The sequence below is a fragment of the Muscardinus avellanarius genome, assembly GCF_963383645.1.
Source record: "Muscardinus avellanarius genome assembly, chromosome: 2".
In the NCBI taxonomy this organism is placed as follows: Eukaryota; Metazoa; Chordata; class Mammalia; order Rodentia; family Gliridae; genus Muscardinus; species Muscardinus avellanarius.
The window spans coordinates 135,589,931-135,611,035 of record NC_137787.1 but is presented as its reverse complement, the minus strand read 5'-3'; the positions used below and the strand labels follow the sequence as shown (position 1 = coordinate 135,611,035).

General features: G+C 35.1%; 1 protein-coding gene across 6 annotated transcripts in view; it reads left to right on the top strand.

The window, feature by feature from the left end:
* Positions 1-1,600: 1,600 nt before the first annotated feature.
* Positions 1,601-21,105, top strand: part of TRPC4 (transient receptor potential cation channel subfamily C member 4) — a gene marked incomplete at both ends in the record, with an annotated part of 155,934 nt that continues 136,429 nt past the window's right edge. For all 6 annotated transcript variants that reach the window (XM_080719988.1, XM_080719987.1, XM_080719986.1 and 3 more), the window contains one exon: positions 1,601-1,978. In XM_080719988.1, coding sequence (XP_080576114.1) covers positions 1,601-1,978 — 378 coding nt within the window. The remainder of the gene's footprint in view (positions 1,979-21,105) is intronic.

Here is a 21,105-nt window from a genome sequence, read left to right as displayed (position 1 = left end):
AAAGATTAATTAATATGAATATACATAATTATGCAATTAACGTGACCTACTCATTTTCATTTTTATAGGGATATCTGTAAATAAACATGTATGTTTAAGATAAATAACATAAAACAATAAAATAGTTGTAATAACAAGCAGAAACTGAGGAAATAAGTAAGTGCTATAAAATTTACATTTAAAATGCAATGCATTTCTCTGAAAACTTCATCACTATGATGATATTACATCAATACAGCTTCCAGCAAATTTATTAACTTATCTCAAGATGATCACTTATTTATTTAAAATAGTTTTCTCATCTTCTACATTGCTGAAACTTCCAAATAATAATGAATTTTGTAATGAGTACATTTTTTCTTTATATTTTATTGCTCATCACACAAACGTGAGAGAATCCAAAAATAACATTTTCATAATGCACTCTTTGTCTTCTTAACACTCTTCCAAGTCCTTCCTTTGGAACTTGAATTGTGTAGACTCATCTTGCTTATTAATATCAATAGTACACATTCTTTCTCAGTGAATTCACTTACAACTAAAAATTAAAAAATTATTTTCACTAGGCTTAATATGATACTTTACGTATTTCGTTATTATTAATCCATGTTAACTTCGATGTCAATACTTATTAAAATTTAGAATAGAATATACAATGAGGAAAAATCATTTTATTAACATAATGGTAATTCATGATCACAATAGCATTGTTATGATTAGGAGAATTGACAGTGCCTGAGACATATGAATGCTCCTGACCTGAGTTGTGAGCCTCAAAGGTAGGACTTCTAAATTTTAACATATTTTGCCAAAATATCTATATATTTATGAAAACGTTTATAGTTTTCGAAATTTTCTTTTAAGGTATCTGCCAAATGCCATTTGTAGAGTAAATTTAAAAATGATTTGCCGCTGGGCGTGGTGGCTCACGCTTGTAATCCCCGCTCTTGGGAGGCGAGGACAGGAGGATCGCGCAGGTTCGAAGCCAGCCGTGCTGGCTTAAGAGACCCTGTTTTAAAATAAAAATATATATATAAAAAATAGGTCTGGGAGTGTAGCCTGGAGGTAGAAGGGCTTCCAGGAACCCCAGTACCACCAATATATATATTTGTCAAATGCCTCCCTTTATTCTTCTTAAATTAGGACTTGGTAACTTGTGTTTTCAGTTAACTGAGTAAATAATTAAGGTGTGTGTGTGTGTGTGTGTGTGTGTGTGTGTGTGTGTGTGTGCTCTCACATGTTAGAGATTGAATCCACAGTCATTCTCCCTCTCAGCCATGCCTATTTTACTTTTTCTTTGGAAGCAGGGTCTCGCTGGGTTCCTGATAGCTTAGCTAAGTGGCTGAAGCTGGCTTTGAACTTGTAAATCTTCCTATCTCAGCTTCCCAAATACTGTGATTACTGGTATGTACCACCATGTTCAGCTATTTTCATTGTTTAGGGGGAAAAACTTAATTCATTATTTAATAATAACAGAATTATTGTCATCATATTATGGTGAGTTGGGAAAGAAGTGTAGTATTTTATGAAGCATACTAACACCCAACTCTTGTGTTTTTGTGTGTACTTTCAGAGATAAAGAAATAGCATGGCATGAAACATGGCTCAGTTCTATTACAAAAGAAATGTGAATGCCCCCTACAGAGATCGCATTCCTCTGAGGATAGTCCGAGCAGAATCCGAACTCTCACCTTCAGAAAAAGCCTACCTGAACGCAGTGGAAAAGGGAGACTATGCAAGTGTCAAGAAATCTTTAGAGGAAGCCGAAATTTACTTTAAAATTAATATTAACTGCATAGACCCTCTGGGAAGAACGGCTCTCCTCATTGCGATTGAGAATGAGAACCTGGAGCTCATTGAACTACTTCTAAGCTTCAATGTCTATGTCGGGGATGCTCTTTTACATGCTATCAGAAAAGAGGTTGTTGGAGCTGTCGAGCTGTTGCTGAACCACAAAAAGCCAAGTGGAGAAAAACAGGTAACATGAAAAAGTACAGTTTTTCATTTATTTTGCTTGCAGAAAATGCCTTTAGATGTTCACATTCCCTGAAATTCTAAGGATGATAAGCATGCAAATCAGAACTATTAGAACAGAAAACTACTACTGTCAAGTATACCCTTCCTACCGATGCCTTTTACTTCCTGCCCTAGAAAATCAGAAGTAATCATTAGAAGTGAAGGCAAACAAAGCAGGTGGGTGGGCTTCTCATACACTGCAAACATCTCAGTGTAACGTGCAGTGTTGTGTTTGTGGCTGAACGTGTATGCGTGGGATCTTTTTCGCCCCCTTCGGTCTTTCATTTCCTGACATTCTACACAACCAAACCATGACTCCTTTCATTATTTTCCTATTGAACCTGCTTGCATCTTCTGGGCTTCTGCATCTTATTGCAAAAGTGAGTTATACCATCCAATTTGGACATTGTACTTTAACACAATCTCAGTAGAGTCTTTTTTTTTTTTTTTTTTTTTTTTGCAGTACTAGGGATGGAATCCAAGGGCATTTTATCTCCGAGCTACACCGCATCCCTATTTTTTATTCTTTTTTTTTTCCACCTCCAGGCTACTCCTCCAGCCCTTTAAAATTTATTATTATTTTTCTTTTTTTATTGAACATAAATGGTATACATTTAGACTATACTTGGTGCCCTCTCCCCTCCGCACCTGTTTCCCTTCCCCCTTCCCACCAATGATTGTCCAGGGTAACCATACCATATCCATAATTTTACACATGTTCGGATGTAGGCCCTCATTAATCAAGTTCAGCCTTCCTCCTACCCTATCTTTCCATTCAAGCTTTGCTGGTATTTCCCCTCCATTACCTGGAGTACCACTGGTATCCTCTACGTTCCCTAGTTTGGGCATATTAGAGGGAACATATGTACCTTCTTCTGTGCTTGGCTGATCTCACTTAACATAATGCTCTCCAGGACTTTCCATCTTCTTGAAAATGATATTATTTTGTTCTTCTTTATGGCTGAGTAGAATTCCATTGTGTATATTTCCTAGAGTTTTGCAATCTGAAAGAGGGTCTCAGTGAGTTGCAAAGGGCCTCCCTAAGCAGCTGAAGTTGTTCTTGAACCATGTTCCTCCTGTCTCAGCCTCCCAAATGCTGGGATTACAAACTCCTGCCACTATGCCTGGTTTTGGTAGAGTCTTTTAAACTGAAACTTAAAGGAAACAAAAATGACTACTAGGTAACAACTGAACGGGAATTGTAGAATTTTCTCAAATTTACCAATGACAACACTGTAGCTTTAGTTTATTGTTAAGGAAAAAAAAAAAAAAAAGAGCCAGGAGTGGTTGCACATGCCTGAAATCTCATTAGGTGGGAGGCTGAAGCAGAAGGATGGCAAGTTCCAGGTCAACCTCAGCAACTTAGCAAATAGCAAGAACCTCAGAAACTTAGCAAGCCTCTATTTCAAAATAATAAATAAATAAATAATAAATAAATAAATAAGTAAATAAATAAATGGGTTTGAGTTATAGTGTAGAGGTAGAATGCCCCTGATTCAATCCCTAGTACCACAAAAGAAAAAGAAATAAAATGAACTGAAATGGTATGCAATTATGAATAGAATATAAAATATATATTTTTCTTTTTATCTTCCTAATTTTTCATTTGTTTGTTTGTTTTGGTTCTTGTTTTAACCACCAAAGAAATGGAGAAACCATAGATAGGGATGAATAACCAGTGTATTTTTGTCTGTCTAGAACCTTTCATTTGTCCTTGCCCTGTGCGTGAATTGTCAATTTTATCTTTTTTGCTTCCACAAGAACTCTTCACTTCCCTGCATCAAATTAAGGGACTGCTTGTAAAGACACTGCAGATACTGCAGTGACTCAAAATCTATCCTTTAAAGTAAAATTTTATAAAAATAATATGTGTTATTACAGCCTTAGCAATTTCTGCCCTTGTTGATAATAGGCAGCTTTTTGCCTCTGCAAATGATAGGCTATTAGGAGGTGTGACATTCTTTTAAAGCCAGCTCTTCTGTGGCTGCCTTCTTATCTTTGTCTCCCTGAAGGACTTTTTATCAGAAACCTTGTCGTTATTGGGATGAAAGGAAGCTTGCGTCTCATTTCCATTGTTCAATCCCTTCCCCTTACATGAACCAAAAAAATAAAATAAAATAAAAAGAAGAAGAAGATTTCTGCCTGTTGCTTTGCCTGTGTTTTGTTCATGTAAACTTCTTTGTGGATTACCTTCTTATCATATCCATTAAACTTGACTGGTAGGAAAACCTGCTTCTCTCATCAACTTCTCCAAACTTTAACAAAGTTGTATTGGAGTAGACAAGTGATAGCAATACCTGAAGACATATCACATGCTGTGTCCCAGTGTCTGAGCACTCAGGAGGTACAGAGCTAGAAGAAAATGAGAATGAGTCTGCTTTTATCTGTGTAAGCTAAGGTGCTTTCTGAGCCGCCCTGTGATTTTTAAATTCCTTCCATAATCATACCCCTCTCCTACCTGCACAAATTATAAATAGGACTGTATTATGTTTCACAGCCTTGTTCAAAATGGGCCACCAGAAGACAGGTTGAGAAGAATATAGATCCTTTCAGACTGTAGGAAATAAATCTATAGAATAAAAATTTCCAAGAAGTTTGTCTTTTATGTGATTACAAAATAACCTTCTTAGTTCTGTTTTCTAGAGACTATTGGCTCTTTAGAAAATGCCATTTGTGCTGACCAAAGTAATTTGGTGTCTGGAAAAGATATCTGCTATTATGAGAGTGTTTGTTGGAAGATGTTCAACTTCTGAGCTAAGCCCAAGGCTCACAAGTAGGTCCTGGCTCCTTAGAGGTACTTGATCTGGACCTTGATTACTAAAGGCAGTAAAGGTTTGCAATCTGTCATGACTCTGAAATATTCCAGGCCATGTGTTTCTGGAAGATTTCTTTTGCATCAGTTTCCTAGCCAAGAATCCCTTTTCTATTTGTACATTCTCAAATTCCTTTTCAGTGAAGGCACCAAGAATAAACAAAAATTGTATCTTTTTGTTTGAACTCTGTAAGTTTGAAAGAGTGATTACAATCTACCTTTGAGTTCCTGGTATCTTGTACTGTGCAATGAAGTGAGGTTTTAGCAACTTGAAGTATCCACGTGATAGCACACATGGGCTCAGATGGCTGAACCCCTGTTAGAGCTTGTGTTTCTGTGATTTTCTTAGCTACTGTATGTCTTAAGAGAGGCCAACATTTTTTGGAATGACATGTTCTTTAAGTCAATGTGTTGTAGATAGGAGATATGTTCTGGACAGGATTTTTTTCTCTCATAATGTGTAATTTTTAGATAATTCTTGCAAGCTTTAAAACTATTTTGGGCATTATTACAATTCATCTGATTTTCAGATTCATGGGTATCCATCTTCAAAAACTCTGGAAGACAGGAAGACATTGTCATTAAGTTTGTTGAGGGCATTGAAGTCAAATGTAATGTGGCAACTGGATAAAATAAATATAATTTATGAATTAAAAAAGGAGGAGCTAATATAAAAATCATACAAATTTGAGTATTTGGAATAATTGGAAAATATACTGAAATATAAGTGTGAACTTAAAATATCTTCTCAAATACATTTCACAAGTTGGTCATAGATTTCATTCTCTGGGAAAACAATGCAGTATTCAATGACATCTTCAAATCAAGAGAGTGGTGACACTGCAGATGAATTTGTGAACTCCTGAAGAATTTTCAACAGAAAACAAGTTGTGTGTGCCTGCTCTGTTGGCCTTGTGCTGGGTGCTGAGCAGACACCATACCTGTTCTGTAAAGTCCTAAGGTCAAGTTATAAAGAGGGATGGGAAAAAAGACATGAGAATATGATTTAAAATGGTCACAGCTTGAAAGATGAAAAAAATTATCAAATAATTATGAAGTTGACCAGATTTGATATGTATGTGGTGTTGCTGAGTACTAGGCATGAGAGAGATGGAGAGGGGCTTGAGGAAAAAAGTGAAAGGTTTACATAATAGAAAAATCAACAATAGTAATTGAGATTGACACTATTAGGAAAGGTTTTTAGGAGCAGATGGTATATATTGAGTTTTGGGCTTACTGACATTGATATCAAGGAATTCATTAGAAATGTTGGAATTAAGGAGCCAGGTGCGGTAGTGCAGGCCTGTAATCCCAGTCCTTGGAAGGCTGAGAGAGGAGGATTACAGATTCTTGGACAGATTCAGCCACCTAGCAAGACACTTGGCAACCTAGAGAGACCCTTTTTCCAAACAAAAGAGCTGGGGACAGCTCAGAGGTACAATGCCCCTGATTTCTGTCCCCAGTACCATACACACACACACACACACACACACACACACACACACACACACACACCAACAACAAAGAAGCCCGGGCTTGGTACAGAGATGACAGTGAGGACACAATAGCAAATTAAGTCACTTGTCTTCCTGTAGTTCTGACATTGGTCATCTCTTCCTTCTCTTAAGCATCATTTAACATTTGAGATGTTTGGTATATCAAATGATTTTCCCAGGGTAGCTTTTGAAGACAAACTCTTTTTCAAAAGATTTGTTTGGTCAGATAGAGAGAGGAGCATGGATCATTACATACCTCTTTCTATGTTTAATGTAGCCTTTCATAAACCAGGGTATTGAGTCCTAGGGGTGTATTTTGTTTTTCATTTTAACTGTAAAATTTTTGAATAAAATGATACTTGATTTTATACATATACAGCACAGAGAACCTATAGTTCTTTATAAGAAGCAGAAATATGGAGCATTCTGTATTCTTACTTAGAAAAATATATTGCTTTTTAAAATATATAAAATATATAAACTAAAGTTTAAATAGAAATTCTTATGGAGCAATCTAAAAGAAGCAACAAAAAAGAAAAATATATTGCTAGAATTATTCCACTGGTATTCTTGGCTGATTTCACTGAACTCTTCTTAAATCTTTTTAGTACCTTATTTCTATAGAGGAAGCAACTGAGAATGACTTCTTAGCCTCTTCTTTAGTCAATTGATTGGTTACTTGACTTTTAATTATTTCTAGCAGACCTTTCTCTGAGATGTCTTCTAAGGCCAGAGTCGATTTCCAGTGCTGACTGGGTAATTGATAGAAGTAGAGCTCACTTTTTCATTCTCTGTTTACACGAGTGGTTTTCAAACTTCAGTGTCCTTGAAATCACTAGGCAGGCCTGTTAGAACACAGCATACTGAACCCCATCCACAGTGTCAGGGCAAGTTTGAGATTTTGTCCTGGAATTTCTATTTCTAATAACTTCTCAGGCAATGCTGATGCTTCCTGTCTGTAATCTACATTTTGAGAAACAGTGACTTAGAGGATGTTGAAAGACATAGAATACCTATATCTGCCTATTTAATGCTAGGTGTGTTCAACTATACTATGGTACTCTGGTTTTCAGGTAATTTTAATCAATTCACTTAAAGACTTACTATTAAGTATTATGAAATACATGATAGCTTCCCAATTTCAGTAATCCTTTCATTACCATTGTATCTCCCCCAGCCTTGGGTAAAAGACTTGCTAGATATAATTTTTTACTTCAACACTTAAGTTCCTGGGGCATTTCAATTAAAGACATTTTTATTTTAAAATTCTAATAAAGAGGAGAGAATTTTTTAATTGGGTGGTATCTTGAAGATAATTTAACCCAATAACTTTATCTCACAAAAGCTAGTAAGGAAAGGAAAATTATTGGTGCCTGGGATTTGATATTAAAAGGATCTATACACTCATAGTGAGCAGCCAATCATACTCTACTCATGATGATGATGATGATGATGATGATGATGATGATGATGATGATATGATGATGATGATGATGATGATATGATGATGATGATGATGATGATGATGATGATGATGATGAAAACCACAATAATATTAGACAACATTCACTAAGTCTATCACTTAGAGAATAGTTGTGTGGTAAAGACTTTAATTTATATCATCTAATTTAATGTGAAGATTAACTAATGAAGTATGTGGTATTGTTATCCCCACTAATAGATGAAGAAATGAAAGCATAAAAAGGCTTGAGTGACATTTTCCAGTTCACAAAGGGAGGAGGGATCAAAACTGGAACTCCTGAGTCCCTAGAGAGAACCACCATGCTGGCCTGGCCCTAGACACAGCACCACTCTGAATGGAAGCCACCATTTAAATCTTTAACTATCCTAATTTAGAACAGCAGTTTGACACAATTGAAAGAGTCTAGAGTTATACATACATGATCTCTATCCCACATATTGGCGTGCCATTTAGAATTGAGTTGCTCAATACATGTTAATTGTGGCTCCTTACACTCCTTTCCATGCCAATAAATTCAGGAATGAGAGTTTCTTAAGAGTGCCAGAAAAGAGCAAAGAATGAAGTGATAAAAACCATGGCTTCTGACCTTCTTCACATCTTGCTAACTGGAGGAATCTCTGGATCTCTCTAAGCCCTGGTTTTCATGACTGTTCTTCAGGATCACAGTCATAATCCTATCTGCTTCTTAGAGTGTAGTGGCATACATGTATACTAACAAAATAAAATGTGCAGAAAAGATGAAGTCAAGCACCAAAAGTTTATTCTTTAGAGTACAGGACTTTTGTGTTCATTTGAAAAATACAATAATTTTTGGAAACCAGTTTGGGAAGAGCTATGAAGAATTTAATCCAGTTTAATCTTATTTTTTTTCTATTTTACTGCATATTCGGGCATTTTTTATAGTTTCAGCATATTTTCTAATACAGTGTAGGCTTAGAAATACTGCATATTATAAAATCATAAAATTAGAATATAAAATAGAAGACTGGCACTTACATGTCAATACAAGTATATATCCAACCAAAAATATATCTGATTAACTAAAATATAGGATATTGTTCAGTTGGTATGATGCTAATAAATATCTCTGGTTAATAGGCATAAAACTATATTTTTAAACAAATCTAAATTTTTCACATTGACTCCACTTACTTTGGCTTTAAGAATTGGACACTGAAAAAGTTCACTTTATACTTTTCATTCAATGAGTTTTCCTCACTGGGCATTGGAGCATGTAATTTGCCTTCTACAGTCTTATGACTTTTATATAAAGATTAGTAAATCATATTTATATAAAGATAGAATTACCCTGTAAGTTCTAGTTTTTAAGGTTCTAAAGACCCCTATATAATGAAAACATTTAAACTTTACTTCATGGTTAACTTCATTGAGTTTTCTCCTTTATATTGTTTTTGTTTTGTTTTGTTTTGTTTTTTGTTACAATGAGCCTTGTGTCCAATCTTGGATGTTGATAGTAGATGTAGAGAGAGAAAAAATTATAGTAATGTAAGAAAATATTCATCCCCAAATACTTATCTCATTTAGAAATATGGCTAGAGAAATTGTAGTTGTGTTTTACAGTCTGATACAAGTTATCAATAGAATAATTACACAATTATACTATTTCTTAATCCACCATTAACATTAAAAAGATGAAAATTATCTCAAAATATGACCTTTATAAAGCAGTCCATATAAACAAGCACTTTAGCTGGGCCTGGTGGTGCACACTTGTAATCCCAGTGCTTGGGAGGCTGAGACAGGAGGATCACACAGGTTCAAAGCCAGCCTCAGCTACTGAGTGAGGCTCTCAGCAACTTAGTGAGACCCTGTTTCCAAATAGAGTGTAAAATAGGTCTGGGAGTATAGACCAGAGGCAGGAAAGCCCCTGGGTTCCACCCCCAGTACCACCAAAAAGTAAATAAATAAAAATAAAAACAAGCAAGCACTATAAAAGACAAAAAGATAAAATGTGTCTTATTATTCCCCAGCAGGGAGTTTTCTAAGCTGGTACAACATAGTGTGTAGACTATGTTTAGTCAGGTGGCAAATAGCAGTCCTGAGAGATCTAAATATTTCTTTCTTAAATGAAAGAATTTTTAAAAGATGTACTGTGCTACACTACTAATGTGATAAGGTATTTTAAGCTAATAGGTTATTCTGACTCATAAAATAACAAACCATTTAGTGTCCTTAGTCCTGTTGAAAATCAGAAAATTATAGTAATCTTTCTGAAATGTTTTCTTGCTCTTTTCTCTCAACCTAACATTCTTACTACAACAGTAAAATTAAATAAATAAAAATTAAAAAGACAGTAAATAGATGTGAAATCAACAAGAGTGAAGGGAATTCTGTCCCTTCTGAAAAACTGTATTAAAAACAAACCAAACTAAAACAGCTTTCAGCAATAAAACACACACTTCTGGTGCTTTAATATTTGTTTCACAGTATTAGAGACAGGGTTTTCTGTTTTCATACAGAGAAACTGAGTCATGTAGGTGAAGAGAACTTAGAAACATTTGAATATAACATCTGTCTTATAACTCAGGCAAATGACTCACTCATTTGAGTCTTGACTTTCTCATAAGACGAGAATTACAGTTCTTACCCAGTAGGGTGTTATGAAAATTTAATATTTAACACAAAGAATGCTAAAAGAGAAAAGAAAATATGTCTCCCTATCTTGGTGTCATTTGAAAGTTTTGATATTCTTATACCCTAAATACTTTATATGTATATTTTATTTGATTAGATTATAGATTTATGTCCATATTACTTAAAGCAAAAGCACTGTGAAGTTTTAGTGCTAGTATGAAGAATGAGTTCTTGTTAAAATAAGTAAATTCAATTAATATTTCAAATTTTTTACCAAAGTCTTTTAGTGGTCATTTTTGTTAGATCCCTCTAAGCCATTAAAAATGTTATAATTAGAACCAGGCATGGTGGTGCATGCTTGTAATACGAGTACTTGGGAGTCTGAGACAGGAGGATGGCAGATTCTCAACCAGCCTCAGCAACTTACTGAGGCTTTCCCCAACTTAGTGAGACCTGTTTCAAAATAAAGAATAAAAATAGGGATGGGAGTGTATCTCAGAGGTAGAATGCCCCTAGGTTCAATCCCCAGTTTCACAAAAAGAAAAAGAAAAGAAAAAAGCGAAGTTGTGGATAAATATTTTAAATGTTATGATTAAATCTACAAATAATAACATTAAGTTTAAGTGAGCAATATATTAATTGAATTTCTCCACTAAGTATAATACTCTGAAAACTTGGTCATTTAGGGATAATAATGGGTAATTTAATAATTGTTATTAAATTAATACAAATAGTGTCAGTATAAGTGGGAATCATACATATACATGCTATGATTAGAATGTCTTGTGTTTTCAACATCCCCTTTCCTTTCAGCCTCCTGTATTTACTTATACTCTGATCAGAGGAAAGATGAGTAGAGTTGTATTGTACAAGCAAATGAGGATTTAGGAGAATTTTAAATGTTCTTTTCAAGAACCGGGTTTTTAAAAAAGTGTTCTCATTTTATTTTCATATTTTCATTGTCACAAAACCACAAATTATTTATTTTAAGACTGAACCCATGACATCCTATCTCTGAGCTATATCCCCAGACCTTTTTTATTTTTCATTTTGAAACAAGGTTTCACTAGGTTGCTGAGGCTGGTCTCAAACCTGTGACACTACTGTCTCAGTTTCCCAAGTACTGGGATTTCAGGCATGTGCCACCACTCCTGGCTACAAATTATGTTTTGTAAATGCACTTTATAATCAATTAACTTCTAGATATGTCAGTGTTCCAAGTCATGATTGTTCAGATCATTTATTAGAAACATTTAACAATAATTCCAAATTGTGCGCTTTTGACAGGTGAGAGCTGATTTATAGAATATGGCCTTCAGAGAGAGTGCTCAAATTCACCCGGAAGGAGTGGGTGAATGAGAAGGTGAGATAAAAGGACAACTGAAAAATTATCAAATGATAGCTTAGCCTCCTCTTTATAGGAGGTGATGGCCAGTAGGCTGATTGGCTGTAAAGTGGCCAACTTTATCCCAGTATTCCTTCCTAGTCTCTGAAGGAAAGTATACAGATTTGTTTGACTTGGAGATTTCAGCCTTTTCTCTTTATAATTGGTTGTCCCAGGCACTCCCTACAGCAACAGAAAGCTAAAACAAAACTTAATACAATGCAAATGGTATGTAAATAGTTTAGTAAACTGCATTGTTGGGGGAATAATAACAAGGAAAAAATAGCATGACCAAAATAGTTACAATTCCCCTGCCCCCCTCCTCCAGATATTTCCAGTTCACTGGGCATGGTGTAATACTTTTTTAATCTCAGTCTTTTGGAGCCTGAGACACAAGGATTGTAGGTTTTGAGCCAGCCTCAGCAACTTAAGAGCAGTTCTCAGCAACTTTGTAAGATTCTATTTCAAAATAAAGTATAAAATAGAGCTAGGGGTATATCTCGTAAGCAGAATGTTTCTAGGTTCAGTCACCAGAAACACACACACCCACTCACTTACTACTGTCCACAATTGAATCCATGGACACAGAGGACCATCTATATTTAAACTGTCATTCTGCCTTTCAGCTCCAGTCTAGATGCTACCGAGTCTCAGTCCTTCAGAACATGGCACAACCTAAAAATCAAACCTGGTCCTTGAGCAGCACAGAAAGGTCCATCCATCCCCTCTGCTGTACAAGTGTACTGAAATTTCTTCTGCCACAGCCTTCTGCAAATCTTAAGTACATTAACACTAATGATTTAACAACACCAGTTATCCAATTTCCTTCATTCCTTCTAGACAGCTGTAGAGAGAGATTGGCAGTAATAAGGTAGACACTATGGCACATTGAGAAATTGCTGGGAAGAGGGAGGTGACAAGAATACATGAACAAGACTGTGGGAGATTAACATCAAGCAATGCATATGTCAGTGTGGTCTATGGTGGGGACTGACATAACAGACTGAAGGACTCTGGCAGAAGCTTCCTTCTGAACGGAAACCTCATGGCTGAGACTCTGCAGAGACAGAACCTGACTCCTGTGCTGTAAAAGGCTGTTTTGCAGATAAAGAAATGTTTTCACCATTTATATATGAGACAGATTATGAAACACTAATGGAGAACAACGTTTCAATGAAGGAATCGTGTATTTATTCATTTATTCTCTAGTTTTAAAAATTCATTTGGCTATTACGACCATATTAGTGAGCTTTCAGTCACTGTAACAAAATGCCTGAGATAAAAACTTATGAATAGAACAGGTTTTTTTTTTCTCCAGTTTCAGAGGTTTTGCCCATGGTCAGCTGGCTCCATGGCTTTTGAGTTTGTGGCTGGGCAGCACATCATGGCGAAAGAGCATGGCAGAGGAAACTGTTCACCTCAGGGTAGCCCATGGAAAAAGAGATAGAAAGGGGTTGGAGCCTCAATACCTAATGTAAGGGCACACCCCAGTGATTGAATTCCTCCCACTAGACCATACCTCCTACAGGGTTCACCACCTCCCAGAAACACCACAGGCTGAAGACCAAGCCTTAAACACATAGGCCTTTGGAGGACATTTCAGAAGTTATTCAAATATAATTACAAAAACATTCTTGACCTTGAAATATCTAATCTAACAGCCCTTTGCAGCTTCGAAATCAATAAATTATATTTAAAGTGCACCTTCATTCTGTTTTTTACACAATATTGATTTTTTATATTTACATTTATATTTTGTGGGAGTAGGGGAATTGTACCTAATTCCTAAGAAATAGCTTTATTAAGTTCTGCAAGATACAGAAACTAAAGAAATTCAACATTAATAAAAGAAGATAGCAACCACTACAATGGTATTTTTGTGAAGATGATAAAAGTATGTTTAAATCTCTTCAGTGGTTGGGGAGACAGTATACTACACTGACATACCAAATGAATTTTCTGCTGCAGTCTTCTCCCTGAATGGAATGAATATAAACTATTCAATGATTAGCTCTACTTATCAATAAAATCCTTAAAATTTAAATATTTTATTTGATAATTTAAGTATCCATTAAATGTTACTAATTTATACTTTTATTATTACATACATTATCCTAAAGTGTAAAAGCATATTAATTATGTTTTTGTTATCGGAGAAGTTTTTTATTCTTCTGGCCCAACTTTAAATTAAAAGGCTTAGGAAAGTTTGTATCAAGCTATTCTATTTTTTCAAAATGGTACTAGGGATAGAACCCAGGGAAGGTATACCTTTGAACTGTACTTTCAGCCCTATTTTACATTTTATTTTGAAATAAGAAATTCCTAAGTTATTGCGGTTGGCCTTGAACCTGTCATCCTCCTGTCTTGGCCTCTCAAGTGCTGGGATTACAGGTGTGTGCCATCACACCCAGCTAAATTATTTCATTTGTTTTTTCTCAGATTAAATTTAATTCCTCTCTTATAGATGTATGCATGAAATCATGTGTTCTCAAAGCACATGTTTGAGATGAATTTTCTTTTTATTGCACCATAAAGTTCTTAAGCTAAGCCAGGATCCCTGATTTTATCAAACAAAAAGTATCGAGTCAGTATCTAACCTTGAGTCAGAGAGATTTAAGGATCATTTTGATGGTGCCTTCATATATAGGTTGATTCCTGGAACCACCACCTTTTACAGGTAGGAGGAAGATGAACCTTAGAAACATTAAAATAATTCAACAAAGATTACCAAGAATATCCTCAAGCCGCGTCTAAAATTTAGTTCTTGTCTATCATCAAATAATAACATTTGTCACACTTACTGCTTTCGTATCAAATGTTTTGTGGAGCAAGGAAAAACTATAAATGTACATAAATAATTTGAGATTTGTGTTTTTATTATAAGGAATTCATCATGGAAAAGAGATTGGATTTGTGGTTGAGAAAGATGAGTTCAATTCCCAACCCTGACACATTATTTGGGTGGCCCAGTGTAATTAGTGAATTGAAACAGATAATGATAAAATTTGTTTTTCACAATAATAATGAACTAAGATTTTAAATTCTTCATGTAATGTGTTTAGTCCACATTTGATTTAGTGTTATTTATCCTGTTATCATGATCATTAATTTTGGAACCAAGTATGTTAATTTAGTTTATGTCTAAACATCACCTCTCTGAGATGCTTCTAAGGTATTATGATTGATGATACAGAAGACAGAAAGTAAACTTGTAGAATTCTGGTGACTGAACCTCTGAAGACAGGTTTCCTAAAGATCTGAATGGGAATTAGGGATTTAGAGGTTGGATGGATGCAGGAATCCTGACCATGACCCAGAGTTGCCTACAAGTCAGAAAAAAGGAAATAAGCCAGGCTTAAAAGATTAAGATGAGGAGGGAAATTAAATAAAAGTGATCTAAATCTTTTAATACGATTGTTTTCATAAAGAGGAGAAGCAAAATTAGGATAGAAGAAAATGATCATACATGGTCTCATAGAAAATAGTTTCTCTTAGGAATATTTTAGGGGCTACATTTTTAGAAAATACAGCACTGAAATCCAGTGCTGTCAGGAAAAATTCATGGTTTCTGTTCACCTAAGTCAAGCTGTCTCTTATGTTTTATACTTTTATTGTTGCATTGTAATTATACATCACAGAGAGATTGAAGTTGATATAAACATACAGGCATCCATAAATTATTGTGATTTCTTTAATATCCTATCCTGTTCCCTCCTTCTTCCTCATCATACATGTATGGAATCAACCTAGGTGTCCATCAACAGATGGATGAATGAAAGATGAAAATGTGGCATATATTTTGGCCATTAGGAATTGTGCTGCTATGAACATAGGTATGCATATGTTGCTGTAGTTCTCTTATTTCAACTCCTTTGGACAAATAACCAGGAATGGTATAGCCAGATCATATGGTGGATCTCTTCCCAGTTTTCTAAGGAATCTCCACAATGATCTCTATAGCAGCTGAACTAGTTTGCACTCCCACCAACAGTGTAAAAGAGTTCTTCTTTCCCCACATCCTCACCAGCATTTGTTATTTGATTTCTTTATGCTTGCCACTCTGATTGGAGTTAGATTGAATCTTAGTGTAGTTTTGATTTACATCTCCTGGATGGCTAGTGATGTTGAACATCTTTTCATGTATCTATTGGCCATTTGTATCTCTTCTTTTGTGAAGCGTCTATTCAGTTCATTTACCCCTTTCTTAGTTGGGTTATTTGTTTTGCTAGTATAGAGTCTTTTGAGCTCTTTTTATATTCTGGATATTAGCCCTTTATCAGAGTGGTGGCTGGTAAAGATCTTCTCCCATTCTGTAGGCTTTCTTTTTAGGTTCTTGATGGTTTCCTTTGATGAGAAGAAACTTTTTTAGTTTGATGCCATCCCACTTGTTAATTCTTTCTTTACTTTTCTGTGCTTTGGAAGACGTGTTGAGAAAGTTACTGCCTGTCCCTGTAAGTTGGAGTGTTGGCCCTATGCCCTCCTCTAATAATTTCACAGACTCTGGTCTAATTTCTAAGTCTTTGATCTATCTCTAGTTGATTCCTGTGCATGGTGAGAGGTACCCTATGTTCATTGCAGCACAACTTATAATAGCCAAAATATGGAACCAACCTAGGTCTCAATCAACAGATGAGTGGATTACAAAATTGTGGCAAATACACACAATGGAATCATGTCATTCACAAGAAGATGTAAAGACCTGAAGAACATTATGTTAAGTGAGATCAGCCAAGCATCGAAAGAGAAGGGTCATATGTTCTCTCTAATATGTCTAAACTAGGGAGTATTAGGAATACCAGAGGGACTCCAGATAATGAGGGGAAACCTCTGCAAAGCTAGAATGGAACGATAGGAGAGGAAGAAAGCTGAGGTTGATTAATAGGAGCTACATCCAAATACGTGTAAAAGTATGAATATAGCATGGTTAATCTGGAACCATTTTGGGAGGGGAACACTCATTTTGGGGGGGGGAGTGGGGGCGTGAGAGGGCACCAAGCACAGTCTGAATGTATGCCATTTTAATATGTTCCACATGAAAACAAAACAAAAAAAACTATAATGAAATTTTACTTTTTAGTCATAAAGAAGAACAAAATTAGGTCATCTGCAGGAAAATAGATAAAGCTAGAGAATATTATGTTCAAGTAGATCAACCACTCCCAGCAAGAGTTATATGTGTTCTCTTATATGTGGAATATTAAAAGAAAATAGGAAACAAAAGAGACTGTAGATAAATGAAGAAGAATACAAGTACAATAGTGGAAGGGGATTGGAGGTGGGAGGTGAGGAGGGCGGAAAAGGAGCCCTGAGGAAGAAAAGAGTTTTAAGTAATTTTCTGCCACTCTGTCTCTTTCTAGAGGAGATAAAGCAGATCAAGTTTGTTTTGGCTGTACTTAAGGAAAAGACTGCCACCTGGTGAATAACAGAGGTTTTAAAAATATATGCATTAGTTTTGAACAATTGTCATGAACTTAAAAGTAATAGCCATGTACCTTATATTATTTCTGTTTAAGTTGATTACAATTTTTTAACTCTGCAGTATCAGCAGAGGTTTAGTTAACAGCACCATAAAATTCACACGTTTCCATGTAATTTGTCCATTTCTACTTGATTTATTTACTAATAACATTGCATCTTTTATAAGTCACCTAATTCATATCAAATGTTACCCTAAAAATCCCACAACCAAAATTTATGAGTCATGCTCACCTATATTCTTGAAATCTGATAAGATAGTGAAACCACAAACACTAATGTTTTAGGGTGAACAATGCTAATATATCCCACTTATTACAAATCTGGCTTAAAAAGTTAAAAATGAGGGTTAGGTCATTTTTCTGTTTATAACCTATTTGATTTCCCCTAGTATTTTGAAGCTTTTGTGTTAGTTTCTCTCTGTGTGTATTTTCACTTAAAAATAAAGCTTAGGCAGTCCTTTAACTGGGTGCTACATGAACTCATAAAATGAAAATATATTTCATTCTTTAATCCAATCATTTGAGTACTCCTAAAGGACCTCAAAGCACAAGGGAACTACTCTTATTTCCCTATGCATATGTATTTCTCAATATAAAATAAATAAACCCTATGCTATTTTCTTTGCTTCTGGATGGAGTAAAGCTATTTTTTCTTAAGCAGGAGTTATGGTGCCCATTTATCATTTTTATCTCCCTAAAAACTTCTTCAGCACAATGATTTGACTTTCCATGGGCCTTTTATAATTTGATTTGCACTGTCTGGTCCTATAATTTTTCCAAGCATTATTTCAATTATTTTAGTATAATCTCAGGGAAGAACTTTTGAAAAACAATTTATTTAAGTTTTATATCTACAGTTTTGGTTTTCTTTTTGTGTGTGTGCTGAAGGTTGAATCCAGGGGCATTCCATAACTGAGCTACCCCCTCATCCTGTTTTGTATTTGGAAATGGGTCTTACTAAATTGCTAAGGCTGACTTCAAACCTGAAATCTTCCTGTCTCAGCTTCCCAAGTGTTGGGATTTTAGGCCACAGACATGCATCATCACGCCTGACTAGGACTAAATTTTTGTAGTGTCACTTTTCCTGTGATGCTAACCAGTCACCACAGCATGTAACAGTGATAGATACTATCACTATTCCCATGTCCTTGGTTAATTCTTCTTAAAGGGGGAATTTTATAGTTTGTTTTCTTCTGTGATTGCTAGTATATAAGTATAGTCACTGTTGATGTTGAATTTGGATCTTTTGACATCTCCTGGTCTATTGTCCTGTAATGATATCATAATTTCAGTTTTTTCACAAGCATATAAATATCTGTTCCAATCTTTTCAGTAGGCATCAATTATACTCAAAATCATATCTTAAGTCTTTTCTATTTTCTTCCACTGGCTACTTCAATGTGTATACATCTGAGATACTAAGTGACAATATCTGAGATGGGTAGATAGGTGCATAAATGTGGCAGATTGAAAGAATTCATCCTCTTAGCATCAGAAATCTTATGAGATTTAGGTAAGGTAACAATTCTTATTTTAATAAATTTCAGGATGGAGACATCTTTATTAAAATATTTTTTGAGAATATATTTCTTTTGCAATTTGGCCTCTACTTCAATGCTATGTAGAATTACAGCTGGAGTATTACAGCAATCTGAGGTTCATTGCACATCACCAAAGTCAAAGCGCCATGTAGAGGTGTGGTCCTCTCAGAGAGATTACAATGTTCCCACAAAAGCTGTATTTCTTAATACAGGTATAAAGCACACTCTCAATTTTCCATATTTACTCTAATATATATGCTAAAACCTATTCCCAATTCAGTGTGTGTGTGTGTGTGTGTGTGTGTGTGTACACATATATTTTGCTTTCCCACCCTTTTTTACTTTTAACATTTTTTTTTATCTTTTGGCAATAACATATATTTGTACATATTTAGCATATATATATATATAGTTAGTTAGCTCTTTCCCCCCCATGTGATATTGGGGATTGAACTACTCAAGGGTAGACTACCTCTAAGGTAAACTCTCAGACCGTTTTTATTATTTGTTTTGAAACAGGGTATCACTAGATTCTGAGGCTGTTCTTGATCCTCCTGTCTCAGTCTCTTAAGCACTGAAATTTCAAACATGTACCACCACAACTGTCTGAATAATAGCTTTCATAACAGAAAAAAGTCAACATTGCTCAAGTATGATAACGCTTGTGCACATAACCACAACAAAAGCCAATGAGTAAGAAGGAAATCATGAACTATAGGGGAAATTAGGCATAAAGTTAGAGTTGTTTCTTTGGAAATCTTTAATTATTCTATCCTAGTAGTCAACACAAAAGACATGAAAATTAAGAGTATTACACTCACTCAGTCCATTTATTTTTCTTTTGTATTTTTAACAGTCTATTTCTTTTAGTTTTCATAAATCAAATCTAAAATGCTATCTAATACTTTTACATTTTATTTTCCAATCTTAATAGAAAAATTAAAACCACAATGGCAGTAATTTTTGTATATCCATTTTTAATATTGTAATAGCAATTCTTATTTCTCCCTTTTAAATTTGTAAATCACTCAATTTGGTCTAAGCATTTAAATATACTAAAGTCGCTTGATTCTATGAGTAGAAAGGCACTGCTGTTATCTTTAAAAGAAACAAGTGGACGATGTGCTTGCAGCCAGGCAGATACTACTGTATCCACCAAATCCACCTGCCTCCTCAGCTTTGTCATCCAGATTCCTTTTAAAGTACTGAATCCAACCACACATCCATCATTAGTTGATCTCTACTAACCAGTCTTCCTACCAGACACATGCTCCTTGCCCACCTTGCTGCTCCTCATTCACGAACCATTCTGCTCCATCCTGGCATTCCAGACCAGCACAAGTTGTCATAAGGGCACATCATCAAGTATTCCTGTTGTGTCTCTCACTGCCCAAAAGTGTCTATATGAAAGTTTTTGTTATCTTCTCTCTTTAAACAGGTGCTGTGGCTCATTAAAGGTCCGAGAGTGAATTTTTCCATGGTCAGGATAGGTTTCTTGTAAGAAGTTTAAGAATTAGTAAGAGCATGCTATACCATATTGCCATAGTCAATCAGTGAGGCCTTGTTCTCTGCACTTTTAGGTTTGGAGTGTTCTTCAATCAGTGACTATGAAAATTCATGTCATTTGTTTCTAACTTCCTGCTACTTGTGCCTCATGTAGGGTAAGAGGACAATCCAGTGCTATATTTCCCACAGTCCCAAAAGTCTCAGGCCATTTGAGAATTACAGAGAAGTTTGGTGATTTTCATTGAAATGTAACATAAATTGGCATGTTTACTCAGGGAGCTTTGAATGGAACCACAAATATGAGGACCTGATACAACGTTAAATAAAGTTGTATCAACTTTAATTTATTAGTGTAAATCTATATTAATTCATGAACAGAATACTATACAAACAAAATGAAGAAAACTATAAAAATAAAATTAAAGCTTAATTTTGGTGTGATTCTTGGCCTCTGAAAGATTTTTTTTTATTTTAAAGTAAACTACCTCTGTAATAACTTAAAGTGTATGTCCTTTATGTATTTAAAATAAAATCATAGCCAGAAGTGGTGGCACAAACTTGTAATTCTAGTACTTGGGAGGCTGAGCCAGGAGGACTTCAGGTTTTAAGACAGTTTCAGCCACGTAGTGAGACTTTCATCAACCTAGTGAGACCCTGTTTTAAAATAAAAATAAAATAGGGCCGGGTTTGTAGCTTAGAAGTAGAATGTCCCTGGGTTCAATCCCCAGCATTATAAATACATACATACATACATACATACATATATACATGGGAGAAAAAGTTTATCAACAATAT